Here is a 17,109-nt window from a genome sequence, read left to right as displayed (position 1 = left end):
GTACTCTCCAATCTGAGAATTCTTGTTTAGATTCAAAAATAAAATCTAAAAAAAAAAAAAAAAGTGCTGAACTGTAGATGGTACAAAGACTAATGCTATCAACCCAGATTCCTTAAAATTGACATTCTCCATGCTGCATTTATTTTCTGGTTCTGAATTTACCAGAGACAAAGCCTGCTGGCAGATCCTGGCAGCTTGTCTAATGCTATGGAGCAGGCAGCCTGACCCATCGTGGTGCCAAGTTCATGCTCAGCTCAGCAGAGGGCTGGGGGAAGGGAGAGGAGGCTGAGGGCAGTGAGACTGCCTGATACCACCTGTCATTTTGACTACAGTCCCAGGCCTTTGCATGAACCTTGCACCTATGCTGCCCAGATTTTGAAGAGAGCACTCTCTGAGCTGCAAATATGCCCTTGCTGGCTGATTGTGTAGTAGTTCTCATAGCCAAGAAGCAGCATACAGGTCTGTAACCTTCATCAGCTCAACACTTGTATCTCTGCGTTGTTTATTGAACTGCAGACCTGCCAGCCAGTATTCACTGTCTACTGTCACCCAGCCATGGTCTGAAATGAGTGATAGAGCACAGAAAGCAATAACCTGCCTATTGGATCCTGGCTCGTTTGGTAAATATACGTGTAGTGAGGAGAATTTCAGAGTTGCACAGAGGAGAGTTACAGAGAAAACAGTATCAAGTGAGAAAAAGCAGCTGAAACAATAACTCTGAAATCAATCTCTACCAAGAAAGGACAACAGCTTTGCTGCAAGACAAATTTAGGAGAGCTATTTTCTGCCCTGCCACTTCCCCGTGACTTCCCCCGTGCACCATCTAAATGCCACCCAGCCATGAGCCAACTGGCAGCCGTGGGACTATGCTCTGGCACCCTGGGCAGGACTGGCCCATCCAGGAATGCTCCCTGCCAGACTTGCTTAATCAGGAGGTTTTTTCCTTAATTGTGTTGCTCCCAGGCAGATCTGGTAAGGTTCGAGCTATAGCTCTGTGCGGATGTACCCTGTCAAAAAGAAAACAAACCCAAATTAAAAAAGCCTACCCTCTATTTCAAATAATCCACCTGCTGCTCACCCATTGAGCTTGTGCAAAGTGGGTATAAAAAGATACTGGCTCTAGGAGAGTGGTATTTCCTTCATGCCTTGTCAGAAACAGGGACAAATCCCATCTAATGAGGGTGGCACTGCCATGTGGCAATGCAAAGGAGTGAAGCAAAAAGTGAAAATGTTTTTAGCTCTGTGGGAAAGCTCCCTTTGGACAGGCTGATTGAGAACTGGAAGTGCAGCCCATGGGGAAAGCTGACCCTGAAAGCAGGAGCTTAGGAGCTCAGGTTTGCTAACGACCTTTTGGCAGATTAGTTGGTAAAACACCTTACTGGTATCCTAGAACATGAGCCCCTCTTTTTAGAAACGTTATTATTCATTTGCCAGTTACTTAAAAAAAATTATATAACCAAAAAATCTGTGCCAAGACTGCTTTGGAATAGAGAAATGCTGCACTCCTGCGCCAAGAATCTCACAGACTAAACAGAACCCACTGGGAGCCCTTGCACTGCATGGGAACTCGTGTTTATTTAAACATGTAAATAAATCGGATGAAAAATGGGTCTTTCGAATTCTTTTTTTTTGTTGTTGTTATTGATGTGGGTTCCCAGCGGGTGGTCTGCATGGAAGGGAACCTTTTGAAGATAGCTTGAAAGGAAGTTGCGTCCGTCCCCCAAGACATTCGTCAACAGCATGGAGGGAGCTCTTACATGATCCAGCTTTCATCTTCTTTTCTTCGTGATGCCTAATCCACTGTTAGCAGGGAAGAATTAGGCCTGTCTTCCACAGCATGAATTGATTCAGTTGTTTTCTCAAGCATAAAAATATTCAAGGCAGACGTATGGATTTTGCAGTGTCAGTAGCTGGGTTGATGCTGCGGCAGCGTGCCGGGCACGGCTCCCTGCTCAGCCATCCAGAGGTGGGTCATTAACTTGCAGTGCCACTTGGAGGGGAACAATCAGGAGGGTTGTGCAAACTCTCAGGCAGGGCAAATGAAACCGTCTTTAAGCAAATAGAAGAGCAAGAAATGAATGGCCTTTGTTAAGGAAAAAAATGGAAATGTTTTCTAGTTAAACAAGCTGTCATTTAGGACTTAATGGCATGTGCGTGTTGGAGAGCCAGCCCACATGCCAGTCTGCTTTGGAATAAATGGGCAGGGAAGGGGAAGGGGAGTGTGCAGTTCCACTCCAGCAATGGCATTTTCATTGAAAATCCTGACATTTGGAGTTGGTGCCCCAGCTGTTTTAAAGCTGTAACTTGGATCAGAAAGTTAAAGCAAGTGGATTTTCATCCTTGTTTTCAGCTAGGAAAAAATAAAGTTTGCACCTTTTTTTTTTTTTTTTTTTTTTTTAATTTATGGTAGTAAGACAAGAGAAGAAAATTGCATATGGTTTTAAAGCTAAATTAAAATATCAGGGAGATTATCCTTTTCTGCTTGCCTCTTCCACTGAAGGTGAAACTCCAGCTACCATTAGTGGTAACTTAAGTCATATGTGGAGAGCAGAAAAGAGGCCCTTCTTTGTTCTTAGCAGATCAGCAGCATATAGGTCGAATGAACTAGTGGGACCCTGGATTAACTCCAGCAGAGTCCTTGCATTTTTTCTGCAGTATCTGGACATTGATACTGCTTCTATATCACACCAGAATAAGTCTTTGAAGACTAACTCTGTTGCTAAATATAGTCATCTCAATGATACTTCAGAAAATTATCTACTCCTCTTGAAAGAGGGCAAAATCTCAGTGCAACACTGCAAGAATAACAGTTAAAAATTATAGGGCCTTTTAAAAATTATTATAGGACCTTAAATAAAATCACTTAGTGCCTGATTAGTTAGTGTCTCTGACTCCTTAGAGGCACAGTAAGCTGTGCCTCACTGATATATACCTTACATTGATATTGTGTATAATGGTAAAGAGATATTAGACAGGAATCATTTCATCCATCAGCAAAAGAAACTCTTTTGCAGAGGAACTCAACAGCTGCTCAACCATCTAAACTGGCTTTGTGAAGCATTTTCAAACCATGGATCCCAGTAGCCTAGTAGAGAAGGGCGTTCCTGTCAGCTGTCTTCTGTTTTAATGTTCTTGAGGGCTGGCTGAGGTGGCATTGCAGAAGGGCCTGAGGAAAAAAGTGGAATACTGTTGTCCATGTGCTTTGTGGAAAAGGAGGTGGGCTCCATATTCCTCTTTCATGGGCCTTGGCTTCACCAGCTGTGCCACAGCACGTTCCAGATTTTGTGGCAGGAAAGACAAAGCCTCCCTACTGCAGGCAGTGTGGGAAGTGACTGTGGTATGTGCAGGTTTTCCTACTGCCTTGCCTCCCTTCATTACACAACATCCCAGGGGACACTTACGTTTCCAGTCTGGCCACAGTGCCTGCTGTTTGTAAATGCAGCTCATTATTTTGCCACACAAACACTCAGATGGGTTTTTCTCAGCATATTTTCATGAGCAACGTGATGTTCTAGGAAGACTTTTAAGGAACTGCAATTCAGAGCCAAACTCAGCAACAGCATAAGAAATGGGCAAGACTTCTAAAGCCAAAAGAACCCTGTTTGTATCCATTAGAGAAGAATTGGCTCTTAACATTGACAGAAACAGTTTGCCTTGTTGGACAGAATTAACAGCTGCTCTGATATGTACCAGGGCATTTTGTTTGTCATCTCTGGAGTACAGAAAAAATTTAACATGGCTTCAGCAAGATGACTAGTTGTCTGCACCCCAGCAATAAGCCACAAATAATTTTAGTATAGAAAATTGCGTGTTTCTTTTTTTTTTTTTTCCTAACCAAGACAACAAACAATATATCTCTGTGTGCACTATTCTAAAAATATCTCTGCTCTGCAAATGTGTCTCTGATGTGGGAGGAGAAGGCTTTCAATTTGCTGCACTCTTTATATGAGGCAAGTGAATAAAAACTACCCAGCAAATGCTGAAAGGAAAATGATTTTCCTAACCCTGAGGAGGGAGAGGGAAGCTGACGGACTTGTGCCTTCAGGACAAGATTCCTTTTTGGTAGGAGAGGCAGAATCTACCTGTTGTTCTTAGTTACATGCTTCATACATAAAACATGAAGCATGGAGAGATAATTCTGTTGAGTACCATATCTAGTGGTTGTGCAATGTGCATATTGTCGTGGAAAGCCCAGCAGTCTCACTGCACCTGTACAGGTGATGCAAAAGAAGGGACGCTGAGAACTACCCAGACAGGGAAGAGTGGTCAAAAGTCACAAAGGATAAGCACGTGGTGAGCTATATATCAGATCCTGGAAGAACATAAAAGTGGAATCAGTGGTGAGAGGGAACCTTCTCCTTTTGGTTACTAGTGTTTCCCATCTGATGTGAAAGTGGTCCTCCTGGAAAAACCTTAGTCTGTAGGCTTGTGTCAGACTGCTTTTTCTTCTTGTGGAAACCAGAGCTATCAGAAGAGGACGAGAGAGGTGATGAACAGCTAAGGCTCACTCAGGTGGACACTGAGACACTCATCTCCAAGGTTTAGCTACCAAGTAAGCACAGCAGCTGGCCTAGATGGCAGCTTGAGTGAAGAAAAGTAGTATGGCAAATCCTAGGACAGCTTACCCTGCTTCCTCCTAGCTCAGGTGTCTGCCCTGCCTTTGCTCTCCACCTACAACAAAATGAAGAGTAGGTGCAGATGGAGGGCAGACACTTCAGAGTGCCCTCTGTGCATCAGACCTGATTTGGTTGAGGAATGGAAAAAGTTTGGGAAATACAACAAGAACAGACTCCCTCACTGTGCTAAGTCTGTTCTGAGGGCAAGAAAGCTGCTTTGTTGAGCAGGAATCTGCAGGATGATCTCCGAGGTGCTTCCTGTGTGTATTTGTTCTGCCAGTGGAACATTTGCTTTACATGTTACTGACAATACAGCCACAGTCTGTTGACTTTTCCAGATGTTGATTGTCCTGCTTTGAAGCTTCTTCCTGTTGTTTTAGTTGTTTGTGTGTCTGAATGGTGAATTCGATGTACTGCTTGTTAAACAAATAATTAAACACTGAGAGCTTTGAAATCCAGTATGTTTAATTAATGAGCTTTGCTCACTTGATGAAAAGGATCTGTACTTGATTCATTACAAAACAAGTATAGTTTTTGCAGTAGTGAACTGTTATGACAATTTCAAGTGTTTACTAGTTCATTAATATTTTTTCATTAAACCTTAAAAAAACACCCAAGCAGAAAATCAAGGCTTCACACAACATTTGCTATATAACCTGTTATTAGTGTCGTCTTGTGTATTGTCTCCCCCACATTCTCCCTCTTTGTGCTTTCTCCCATCCCCTCCTCTGCAAAACCATACTGCCTTACAGTCTGAGATTAGAGTTAATTATTACTTTTAGATCCTGCTGTACTCTGGACCGAGGTCTGTGGTTATGCCCTGCAGTGCTGGGTGCTGTACAAGTGTAAAATAAAGCAGTCCTTGCTCAGAGGAGTTTCAATAGAGCTCGTAAATACAGGCATCAGCCACAATGCCTTGTGACACCATTCCACTGACTGCTGCAGTGACTTCCAAAACTGGAACATTCTGGAAAACTCTATCTACTGCATCTTGTGCTTTAAGTTTTACCTCAAGTCTGAATGCATTTTGGAAAAAGGCAGAGAGGAAAGAGGCAGACAAGGGTCTCTGTCTCCCAGTCTATGGAATTTGGGTATTAAAATGTGCTGCTGAAACGTTCCCTTCCCATAGCAGCGGGATCTCAGGGTAGGTTGAGGTCCCCACCTGAGCAAGCTGTCACAAGCTCAGGAAGATTGTGGGAGATGGATTAGGTTGGCATATTACACCTTGTGCGCCAGAAGAGCCATCCAAATTTCTGTCACTAACATCTCCCTCCCACAGGCTCCAGACCCAGCATTGCTCCTCTGTGTGGGCCACCTGCAGAGGGAAAGCATCTATGAGAACTTTTAATTATGTGGTTTTTTCCCTAACCCAGACAGCTTTGCAGGAGGGAGGACATACTGTTCTCATGTCTCTCACCAGCAGCATCACTTGTGGTGGGGTGAGAGCGAAAAAGGGTGAGGTGGGCTCACCTTCCTGCATGTTGCAGTGTCCAACACCAGTGAGAAATTCACCCCATCTCAAATTTGGGGCAGCAAATAGAGGCAGATGACTTCAGGAATAAAACAAATCTTTTAGAAAGCTTATAAACACATAATACTAACATTAATACCTTCTTTTCCAAAAGCCATGTAGACATTTGCTTCAAATGGATCTGTCAGACTCCAACAAGCTTTTTGAGCAGGAGGCAGTGAAGGAAGAGGGTCTTCAGCCTGAGCTTGGTTGTGGGCTCTGACAAAAACCCTTCCTTTGCATACCCCTGTCTGTGCTCTAACATGCTACTGCCCATGGCTGCTGCAGTGCCAGGGCTAAAACACTAAAATCACCTTTTCTGGCCTCCAGCAGCTCCTTGGGGAATGGAATCACACCCATGCTCCAGCTTATTAAATCAGACACTACAGCACAAAGCCTTGCCAATGTCCCCCTCTGCCATAATTAAGATGTGTCTTTCCAATGTGGGATTCTGCAGTACCAGAGAGGCTCCTCATCTGTGTCTCTGAATCATTGACTTCGCAGTGCTGGCAGTTCTGACCTTTAACTACTGAAAACTCCTGGTGCTCCTGTGTTAGTGCCATTAAAATTCAAAACATATTTGTGCTGAGGGAGTGGTAAGCCTGGAGTGCCTGACCTTACTCCTAACTCTCCCTGTTCTGGTTCTCTCTCTCCAAAATCTTGGAGTTATGCATCTAGAGAGGAAAAGAAACAGATAGTGTGATGGATCCTGAGGCAGGAGTCAAGTCCTGCATCCCTCCTGGTTGTTTCTACCATCAGCTGGCTAGAGAGAACATTTCACCCCATTGATGGTGTCCTCACTGCAATAAAAATGGATCCAAACCATCCCCTTTCTCCCAAAGCTAGAAACATCAAAATATGTGAAAAGCCAAGATCCAAATTCTGCTTGAAGAATTACTGCTCCCCAGGCAGATTTCCCCTGTCCTCTCTCTTTGTTTTATAGTTTTTCCATAATAAATAGGGAGCAAAGGCTGAAAAAACAACACAGCCTGTAATTTCTGCTTTCCCATGACTGTGAACTTTAAGGAACATCACTGAAATTGGTAAATTTACAGAGCATAGCTGAACTCAGCATTATACCCTGCATTTCCCCTGTCGCCTCATCTTCTGTAGCAAAATGTTCCTGCTGAAGGTCTGAGCAGCAATTCAGTCTTCACCTGGGTCAGGCTGTGCCTTTGATTGGAGGGTTGGGCACTTGGAAAGAGAGGGAATATGTCAAGTGTGTGGCTTATGTAAAACTTAGTGTTTAGAATAAAAATAGTGCAGGTGTCTGAGGGTGGACAAGATGTGGTTCTGCACTCATCCATCCCCTCAGTGCCTTGGAGGGCTGGGTGCTGATGCACCCTGTGGTGTGCAGGGACAGGCACTGCCAGGCTCTCCTCTTTGCTGTTGGTCTTACTTAGTACATTTAAGGACAGATTTCTTCAGCTATGATGTGCCCCAACAGCCCCAGCAGAAAAGCGTTGTGCTAGTGGAGACCCAGCACAGCTCCCCTCGTCAGACTGAGTCTGCCCAGTGAGCCCAGAGCTGCGCTGGTTATTTCTTCAGGCAGTTCCTATTTGGCTTTTAATGAAGGGAAGGGAGTGTCGAGTTGGACTGTGCTTTTTATTTACATGTTTTTCAGCATATCTCTAATCTGACCAGGATGTAACATTTTTTGAGGCATGTGAGCCAATGTCAGATGAATAGTCTGGCTGCTTGGGAGTGGTTTTCAAAAGGAAGCCCCAGAGCGTGAGAGAATCTGGGATTTGAGGAATGGAGAGCCTTGTAGAAGTACACATTTGCAGAGCCACAGAATCTGTTTGAAAGGCAGAGTCATACCTACATGGTTATAAAGCACACCCTGGAGCCCTGACACCCTCAAATATTCCATTGCTGAACTCTCAGCTTTGTCTTCCTGCACAGCCAGTCAGTATTATTCCCTCCAGATGGATGTGTAGCTTTGGAGGAACTATAATCACAGGTGATATCATGCTCTGAAGTCATGCTTTCTGACAGGACTGACTGATCATGAGTTGCTGTTCTTAACTCTCTGGTGACAGAGCCACAGTCTGAGCAAGCTCATGCGGAAAATACAGAGGGAAGACTTGAATAGCTATGACATGTTGATCTAGATCATCACAGCCTTTATTAAGACTTCATTTGAGCAAAGTATGTTATTTTGCAGTGGTGTGCTTGGTTGAAATGGATGCTCAGACCTCCTAATTCTAGATTTTAAATTTTAAAAATACGTATTTTGGATTCTTATTTTTAAAGGTTCGTGTCTAGGAAAGGGTGCCCGCAATTAGCCCAGTCCACGCAACCTGAAAGGGTCAATCACTGAACCACTGCACATGCTTAATACTAGCAGTGAACCACACAAACTGGATGTGAAACCACAGAGATGTGAAAACCTCTTTGACAGTTTTTGAACACTGAGGGCGCCATGTGCATGTGCACCATCAGTCACAACTCTGTACAGACGAGCATCTCGTGGTTATAAACTCAAGTTTTGCCCTGTGGAAATCAGGGGCCCCTGGGGGAGTGCTGTGATGAAGAACTCATGGAGCTGTGATTCTTGTGACTCTTCCCTGTTGTCTCCCTTGGTATTGTGTCTCTGGGGTGTAGAGCAGCCTCTGGTTAGTTCCAGTTCCTGGGTGATGGGGGTTCCCCTCCTCTTGCACCCGTTGTTTTGCCACTGGCACTGTGGAACCACTACATCAGATTCATTCCAGCAAAACCCAAAGCAAACAGCTTTACATCAAGGATGAACCTGACTTTTCACTCTTAATAGCTCTAAAGGCAAAAGATCAAAGAAAAACATTCTTGACTGTATTGATGTTTGGTTGTGAAAAGTCTTTCAGTCTAATAGAAGAGGTGTTAGTTCTTTACCCTGAAGCTTTCTGGGCTGGGGGATTCAAACTTGCAACAAACTCATTCTCTGGTGGAATAAATTCGGTTTCTTGGAGGGGAAGAGAGAAAAACAGTAAAATAAAAGAACATGACCTAGCAATGCCACCCAGCTAACCTTGCACAAGGGACAGGGATGGTATCAAAGCGAAGACTTGCATGACCTTCCTTTCCCATACGTGCAGACAGACTGCTGCTCATGCAGGGCTCTGTGCCATCCGAGTGGGGGTTCATTAAGTTATTAACAAAAAACCCCAAACTCTGCAGAAGTTCAGTGAGAAGCTTGTCACAGCGCTGCACAGGTATTTCTTGGACTTCACAGTCACTACTCTCACTGTTACGAGCAGTGTCACTGCTGTGTGGCAGGACCAGGGGAAATTCTCCACACAGAGGACCAAGGAGGCTTTCAAGACCTGTCTCTCTCTCATCCAAAAATAGACTGAATCCTCACAGCTCCACAACAGGGAGTCATGACCCATATACAGGCCTGGGCCATGGGGGATTGCTGTCTCTGCTTGCTCAGCTGGAGAGAAGGAGAGACTAGAAGCAAGTGAAGTAGCACTGGAGAAAAAAGAAGTTGAAGTGCAGAGCTCTGCTAAGAGGAAATGTTCCTCCTTCTGGTCTGTTCAACTTATATTAACCTGCTACATTTGAAGTTAAATAATAGGCAGATAACACATTTGAGGGCCATAAAATGAGTGAACTGGATATGTATAAAAGTTGTAAAATTTCCATCTGTAATAAAAATCAGTTTAAAGTTAATAGATCCACTAGCCACACATATGGTTTTACTTCTGTAGATTATCACAACTTGCATTTTAATTTGCTTTTCAATTCATTCCTGGTCACTGAGCCATGGAGGATGCTTGCTGTACCATATTTTGGCAGGAATTGGAGTATGTGCATATATAATATGAATTATATATTCCAGTAATATGTTATTTATAACTGACCAGCATGACATGTATGGGTTTCTCTGGCAGCCAGCGTGGCTGATTGTAGCCTTCACTTCCAAAAGACCCAGCCGTGGAGACCACCTGGCAGGACAAAAGAACTAGTTTGGGGATTCAGTTTTTCCTAGACAGAGTGGATTTAGTCAAGCTTTTTATTAGAAGTTCTGCCTGATCTGCAAGGTGATTTTTTGGGATGGCTTACAAGAAAATTGAGACATACTGATTTCTGATATGACCATTGCCAACAGATGTAACTACCTTTGTAGGAACCATCCACCATGTAAACAATTATCAGGCGCTTCACATTCTTTGACTAGTCATTGCCCCTTTGTGCCTTGGTGCCCACTAGAGAAGGCCTAGGGAAACACACAACAGGAGGGAGATGTTGTTTGAGACTCCCTATACCCTGTTCTCTATGGATGGGACATGTTTCCCCCTTCACAGTTTTTCTTTAAAACGTACATGGAACAGAAACAAGCAAGGGGGCTGTTTATGAGAACGAATCCTATTTGTGATAGGCAATGACATGCATGTATGGTCAGGTAAACATGCAAACTGCTTCCCCTGGGAAGCAGGGGAATTAATACCTTAAGGTGGTATTAATTTCAAGCCTTTGCAAGCTCAAAATTGCCTGGGGCTGTGTTGGTGGCAATGCTGGCTCCACCTCTGCCAGGGATGCCGCTGTTCCCATGGCAACTCACCATCTCCCATTTTAATCTTCCCCTTCTCTTTGATCAGACAAGACAATTCCCAGATACAGAGTGAGGGAACAGTGTCCAGGTGCAGTTCAGTTTGCATTAACACTTGTTCAGGAGGAGGATGCTACTGGATACTTGCCTGCTGTTGCGACCTCCACCACTTGGTCTTCTCTGTTGACCCCTCACCTCGGACAGGGGAGGTTTCCAGCCCACCCACTGCTCCAGGGTACCATGAGAAAAGGCAGGACTTTGGAAGCTCATGCACACTCAGGCCCTGAAAAAAGCAGTGCCCATGGCTCATTGGGTTTATACTGACCAAGTCTTCAGAATTTTTCTGTTTCTTGCCAAGGCTCTGCACAGCAGTTGCAGCTGTACAGGGAACCACCAGACCCAAATGATCCCTGACGCAAAACCCCATTCTCCAAGATGCAGTGACTGGGGGAAATGGGGGAAAATGCAGCACTACAACCCACAATTTCTACAGCAAGGCAAGACAGCCTCTCTGCTCTCTTCACCCTGATTCTGAAGGCTGCAAGAAATAGATCAGTACTCTTAGTTTTGAAGAGCAGGTAGAAACACAGAGGAATAGAAGTCCAAATTGAAGGTCCTTTTCCAACCCCTTAATGTTCTGTGATTCTGTGATTTATTTTTTTAAAATCAGATCATAGACAGTATGGCACTTGTTAAACAGCTCTGTGCAGCTTCCTCTCTATTTCTGCCGCACTCTTTCTGTTGAGAGATGACTGCAGGAGGAGGTCAAGTTAGGACAGTAACAGTACAACAGGCTTATATCTGCTAAGTCCTTTCTTGATTGCAACCACTGCTTTGAATGACTTAGATGTGTGCTCTCCTTTTCCCCTGCAGTTGGCCATGGGCAGAGTGAGGGTGATCGTATGGTTGTCTCAGATTTCCACGTCTTCATCAGGGACAGCTTGCAGCACATTGATCTCATGAAGAAAGAGCACCCTGAGCTGCCTGTTCTCATTCTGGGGCACTCCATGGTAAGCACCATCCCCTACCCCATCCCAGCGTCCAGTGCTGTGGTACTCATGTGGATGGCAGGAAATGACTCATTCCACAGCGGGAAAACAAAACTACAAGGAATGTGCCCTTCCACTTCATTCACTGACTGATTTGCCAGCATACCATTATGCTGAGATCTGCCTTGAGTGTCAGTCCTTAACTTTTCTACCCTCATCATGGCCCTAATCAGTGTCATTTGCTATAGTGGGCCTGTTTTTTAATAGGACCATTCATTCCCATCAGGTACATGCTAAGTCTTACCAGCTCTCTACAGCATCAGGCTTCCCCTTTCATTTTAACCAGGAACCAGGAGGTTAAGCCCTCCAAAGCTTTGTGAGCAGCATGGGGATGAAGCATGAAAATACCCTGTAGCCTCATTCTGTTAAACAACTTAACAGGAAAATGTACCACGGATTAGGGCTGCAAAAACAAAGGCACTGATTTGGTGAACAGATCTGAGGCCTGATTCTGACAGCACGGGCCAAATCCCTTTATTCAAGCTAGCAGTATTCCCACTGATGTCATTGATCTGCTCTCCCTGACTTCCCCGAGGAGAAGAAAATGAAAAAGTACTTTGGGATTCAGCCCATGCTCAGATAAACAAGTGTTCTTGCATAAGAAGGCATGGCATGCTCTGAAGGGCTCGCCAGGCTCCAAAGCTGCTGTAACAAGGAGCTAATTTCCCAGTGAGGTCTTTGAGATGCTTCTCGCTGCTGCTCCATTTAACAAGCCCCTGGTTCTCCAGCGGTGTGGAAGTTCACCAAATATTTCCCTTGGCAACTAATCCTCTGCAAACTTTCCCGAGCAAACCCACCAGGTCCCTTCCATCCCCACCCCTCACCATCAGCCCCTGTCCTCACGTGGGACGGCTCAGCCTGGCTGGTGTTCAGCTCTGCACCATGGGCTGTGTGTTGGCTGTCAGGCCCTGGGCACAGCACTGTGGGGCCAGACGGGCTGGGGACTCTGAGGAGGAGAATATTTAATTCCCATTAATTAGTGAAGATTTTCACATGCCAGTGGCAGCATTGCTGTTGCCCAGGTTACCAGTGCCTGGCACGGAGCGAGCCCGGCTTCAGGGCATATTCCTGGTGCAGCACTAGTCTGTCATGCTGATAGAGCCCAACTTATTTTTCAAGTCCCACCTGAACTACCACTTCAGACACTTTCTTCTTACTTCTTAGTCCTTTTAAGTGAGGAGGACACAAGAAATCTCAGGGAGCTGATGGACATTGCATGGAGAGTTGAGTTTGGTGTGATGTGAGGGTTTATAGCATAAGAACAGAAACCACGTCTCTTCTCCCCCATGAAAACCAGACAGTTCTGGTGCTCCTACTCCTCTGCCTTTACTCACTGACCACACTGCACTCTCAGTGGGGCAGAAATGATTGCTTGCTTGGACTAAAACCCTTCACGTAACAGGATTACCATAAAAACAAGATGTTGGCACCTGTATTAAGCTGTGGGCTGTTATTTTGCATTGCAGGGGGGAGCCATCTCCATTCTGACAGCTAGTGAGCGACCCAGTGAGTTTTCAGGCATGCTGTTAATCTCTCCTTTAGTGGTAGCCAGCCCAGAAGTCGCCACTCCCATCAAGGTAAGAGCAAACCCGTGTTGCCCCTGGTCACCTCACTCTTCTGCAGAAGTAAATGTGTCAAGACCTCTGGCCTTGAAATGCAAAACCCTTCTGGGATCTGTGCCAGTCAATACTTCTCTTTTAAGTCCCTCCCCCACAGTCTCACCTACTTTTAAGAGGGGAAGTGAATGCTGACCAGAAGAACTTACTTAAGAGTCAGGTAATGATGGTGCCTTGGAACGTGGTAGCAGACTGTGCTTTCTTCACCTCACCCCGTGTCAGCCCACACAGTGCAGTCCTTTCCCTTCCTCTCCTACAGCTTTCTTCCTGACTCATGCAGAGTCTGGTATAGTTGCAGCACGGGCTGCTGGCTAAGTAAGGTCAGGGTTATTTTTGGTAGTTGGGGGTAGACCGATTTCTAAACAGAACTAAAGCTCTTGAGTCCCAGGCATCCTTCACGAGCCTCAAAGGAGGCTTCCAGATAAAGCATCACTCCCCAGCTGAATCCCATTTGGCTTGGTACCATAACTGGTTCTTGTCAGGACCATCTCCTTTGGTTTGCATTTAGGATTTGCTCCCCTCCCATTCACATCTGCCTCCCAGAGCAATTTCTGATTCACATTTGCACTGCCCAGTTTGCCCTTCCCCAGGGAGGCTCTGCAAGGCAACTTAGCCTCAGCTTTCTCCTCCTTTCTGCATTTTTAAAAGAATAAATAACAATCCTAAAAGAAGCTGGGAGTAAAGGGAAGGAACAGGTAAGTCAGCAGGAAGGACAAAGCATCTCATTCCCACAGGACTCATTCCTTTATCCTTTCTCCCTAGACTCTTCTCCTAGGACTAGCTTCTTGTTTTAATCTACTTCTAAGCTATTTCTCCTTTTTTTTTTTTTTTCTTCTGAGAGGAAGAAAGCAGATAACCTCACCTTTCAGTATAATCCTGTCCTACCTTCTGCTGTAGCTAAAGCTATCTGACTTCACAAATTGTTACAAACAGCAAAGGGTGTTTCCTAATCATCTCTCTCTTGCACTGAAGGAAATACGTTAAGACCTCTAGCCTTTGAGTGCAAAACCCTGCTGAGATCTGCACCACCTGGATGCCAGTCTATATTTTCCTTCTAAGTGCTTTCCCCACAGTTCCACCTCCTTTTCAGAGGGGAAATGAATCCTGAAGTCATCTAATCCAGGTAAACTATTTTAAATAGGAGTCAGCATAGAAGTCTGCTTTTAGGAGGCTAGTTGCTGACTCTCCACAGGTGACACTACACCTGACTCAACATAAGGGTCCCACGAGCACCAGTACCCCTACTTTTTCTTACTTTGGAATGGGAAAAAATTCCATGAGTCTGAATTTGAGAGACAGTTAGCCTTCTCTTTTTGACTGAGTCAAGGAAAATAGGGAAAGATTTTCCTCCTTCTGGAGATACATCTTTTGCTAGATGCTAAACCCTTTCTGAAAAAAAGGGCTCACCAGTTCTGTGGGAACTAGCATTACTGTAGTTTAGTTTGTTGCAGATCTGTACCAGATCGTTGCTTCATTTCAGTGTAGGAAATAAATGCAATGATACATTATGTATGTAGGAAATCCTATTCTCTAACTGAAGTATTTTGGAGATGTTTATACAGTCTCTTTCCTAGAGAGTCTCTTACATACAGTATTACAAGAGCACAGTCAGTTTCTTTCTCTCTCAAATCTATTGTTACATCTCAAAACTGATAAAAAAATAATTATTCCTGAAATAGCTCTGCTTTGTCAAATTTACAAATTCAGTTGAATTCACTCCTGGAGTTGAAAAGGTATTTACAAAAAGAAGGACTGAAAATAGGCAGAGTATTCCTGCATAAGTCACGTTTTCCCATAATGCTGTGTGGGTTTTTTTCCTCCGAGAGTCAAAAAAACATTTCATGGTGGTTGTTCTTCTGAGGCACAAAGGCTTTGGTTTTCCCTGGTATGACTTCTCGGCCCTGGGCCATTTCCCAAGGACCATTGCATTCATCCCTTTGCTGGAGAAGTTTCCAGCTGAGCAGGAATTTACCTTGGCCTGAACAAACGAGGGCTCAAGGCAACAATAACAGCAAGTCAGACTAAACACTGGGTCCTTCAGTCCCTCTTAGAAATACCTTCCCTCGCTGCTGAACCAACCCTGGCAGCAGCAGAAGCACAGTGTGTTTGCGGGAATTTCACAATTCCATCAGTGCCCTATAAATCCTGTGTCCTGATGGAAGCATCCAGTTCAAATCCAGTGGAGTGAGAAGGATCTTGCTGCCTTCCCCCTTTTCTTCTCAACTGACCTGTACAAAATTCAGCTCTGAATCTTCAGAATTTCAAAGGATGCAGAAAGAGGAGTCACATATGCTGGCAAAGGGCAGAGCAGGGGTGAAAGAGCATCTCCCACTACATTTCTGCTATTGAATGCTTTGAAATCAGGTGGGCAGGACAACCCCTTAGGACGTATTCCCTGGTGATTAATCCTGTACTAACCCTCAGCCTATTGTTTAAGGACTCATTCTCTCTTTAGTGTTTTCCATTTTGCCTCCAAGGGGTTCAATGAACAGGTAGACAGTGACGCTGGTTCCTAGTCACACCTACCACAAGGTACACACGTGTTCCCAAGTCTGCTGTGAGTCTTTACTGCTTTTCACTCTTGGATGACTTTGACTTCAACCTTGTGTTATTTCTCTAATACCTAATTACTCAGTCATGTGTCATCTGTGATCTGAAATGTCAGGGAGTGCTTCAGAAGTGATTACACGTCTGCAGAAACAGAGGACATGGGCGACAGCCTGCCTGTAAGGGTTAGCTGTAAACACCAAAGGGCCATAAAACAGACCAGTGAACACTAATTGCGTATTTTCTGACTTGAGTGGTGATCACATAAAGGCAGCTGCCAAAGATTCAGAGCAGAACCCTGGTACCAACATGCTTGTACTGCTATTGAAATGAAAGATGTTACCCTTTCTTCTGCCAGCAGTTTTCAGCCTGGGCTGCTGAATGCTTTTGTGTCTCATTCCCAGGAGACGTGTGAGCAATGGGCTCCCATAGCCAATGCATGCACACTTTGCTGTTGTTTATTTACAGGTTCCCCGGGAATATGCTTGTCAAAATGAGTGCAGCCTAAGCAACTACTGCAAATCGCACCCAATATCACTTATGCACTGCAGCCTGAAATCAGAGCAGCCAGGAAAGGGCAATAGAACACCAAAACCCAGCCCTCCCAAGATTTGGAAATGACCTTTTCCTATAAAAGTGCTTGACTGAGGCTTATTCAGAAATTAACTTTAGAATGAGAAAAGACACTGTTCAATGAAGTTGTGCTGTTGCATGTGGACGGACAGCTGATGGCATTTCAGTCTAGCACGCCCACTCTCTGGTCCCAGGAGCAGTTTAAACACTTTTTTGTTAAGATAAATGTTTTAAATATAGGACAGATCTTTCTGCAGAGTCAGTTGACTATTCTCAACTATTTACCTCCCATACCGATTCCCATCAGCTCAGAATTTGGCCCTCGATGTTCTCTCTTTGGCTCTAACTGGCTTTTTAACTGTTTCCTTTCCTCTCCCACAGGTTTTTGCAGCAAAAGTGCTCAACTTTGTTCTCCCAAACCTGTCACTGGGATCAATAGATCCAAATGCAATTTCCCGGAACAAGAAAGAGGTGAGAACCTTAATGCCACTGAAAGTCACTGTGTTGTTGGTATCTTGTCCCAGTCCTGCCATGTCTCTCTTAAAAAAAAATCACAAGTGTTTTGCTAAATCAGGAGGGCAAAATCTGTGCTGGTGTAAAAAGGTGACACACCTCTGAAGTCAGTGGAAATGACTGCACACACAGAAGATTGTAGGAAACCAGCTGT

General features: G+C 44.6%; 1 protein-coding gene across 6 annotated transcripts in view; it reads left to right on the top strand.

The window, feature by feature from the left end:
* Window positions 1-17,109, top strand: part of MGLL (monoglyceride lipase) — a 104,152-nt gene that overhangs the window by 76,476 nt on the left and 10,567 nt on the right. For all 6 annotated transcript variants that reach the window (XM_027882684.1, XM_027882687.1, XM_027882685.1 and 3 more), the window contains 3 exons: window positions 11,531-11,667; window positions 13,173-13,283; window positions 16,824-16,913. In XM_027882684.1, the coding sequence (XP_027738485.1) occupies window positions 11,531-11,667; window positions 13,173-13,283; window positions 16,824-16,913 (338 nt within the window). The remainder of the gene's footprint in view (window positions 1-11,530; window positions 11,668-13,172; window positions 13,284-16,823; window positions 16,914-17,109) is intronic.

The sequence above is a fragment of the Empidonax traillii genome, unplaced genomic scaffold (genome assembly GCF_003031625.1).
Source record: "Empidonax traillii isolate 1590-97213 ecotype Southwest subspecies unplaced genomic scaffold, ASM303162v1 scaffold109:size1658292, whole genome shotgun sequence".
NCBI classification, from domain to species: Eukaryota; Metazoa; Chordata; class Aves; order Passeriformes; family Tyrannidae; genus Empidonax; species Empidonax traillii.
This window is presented reverse-complemented; position numbering and strand designations above follow the sequence as displayed.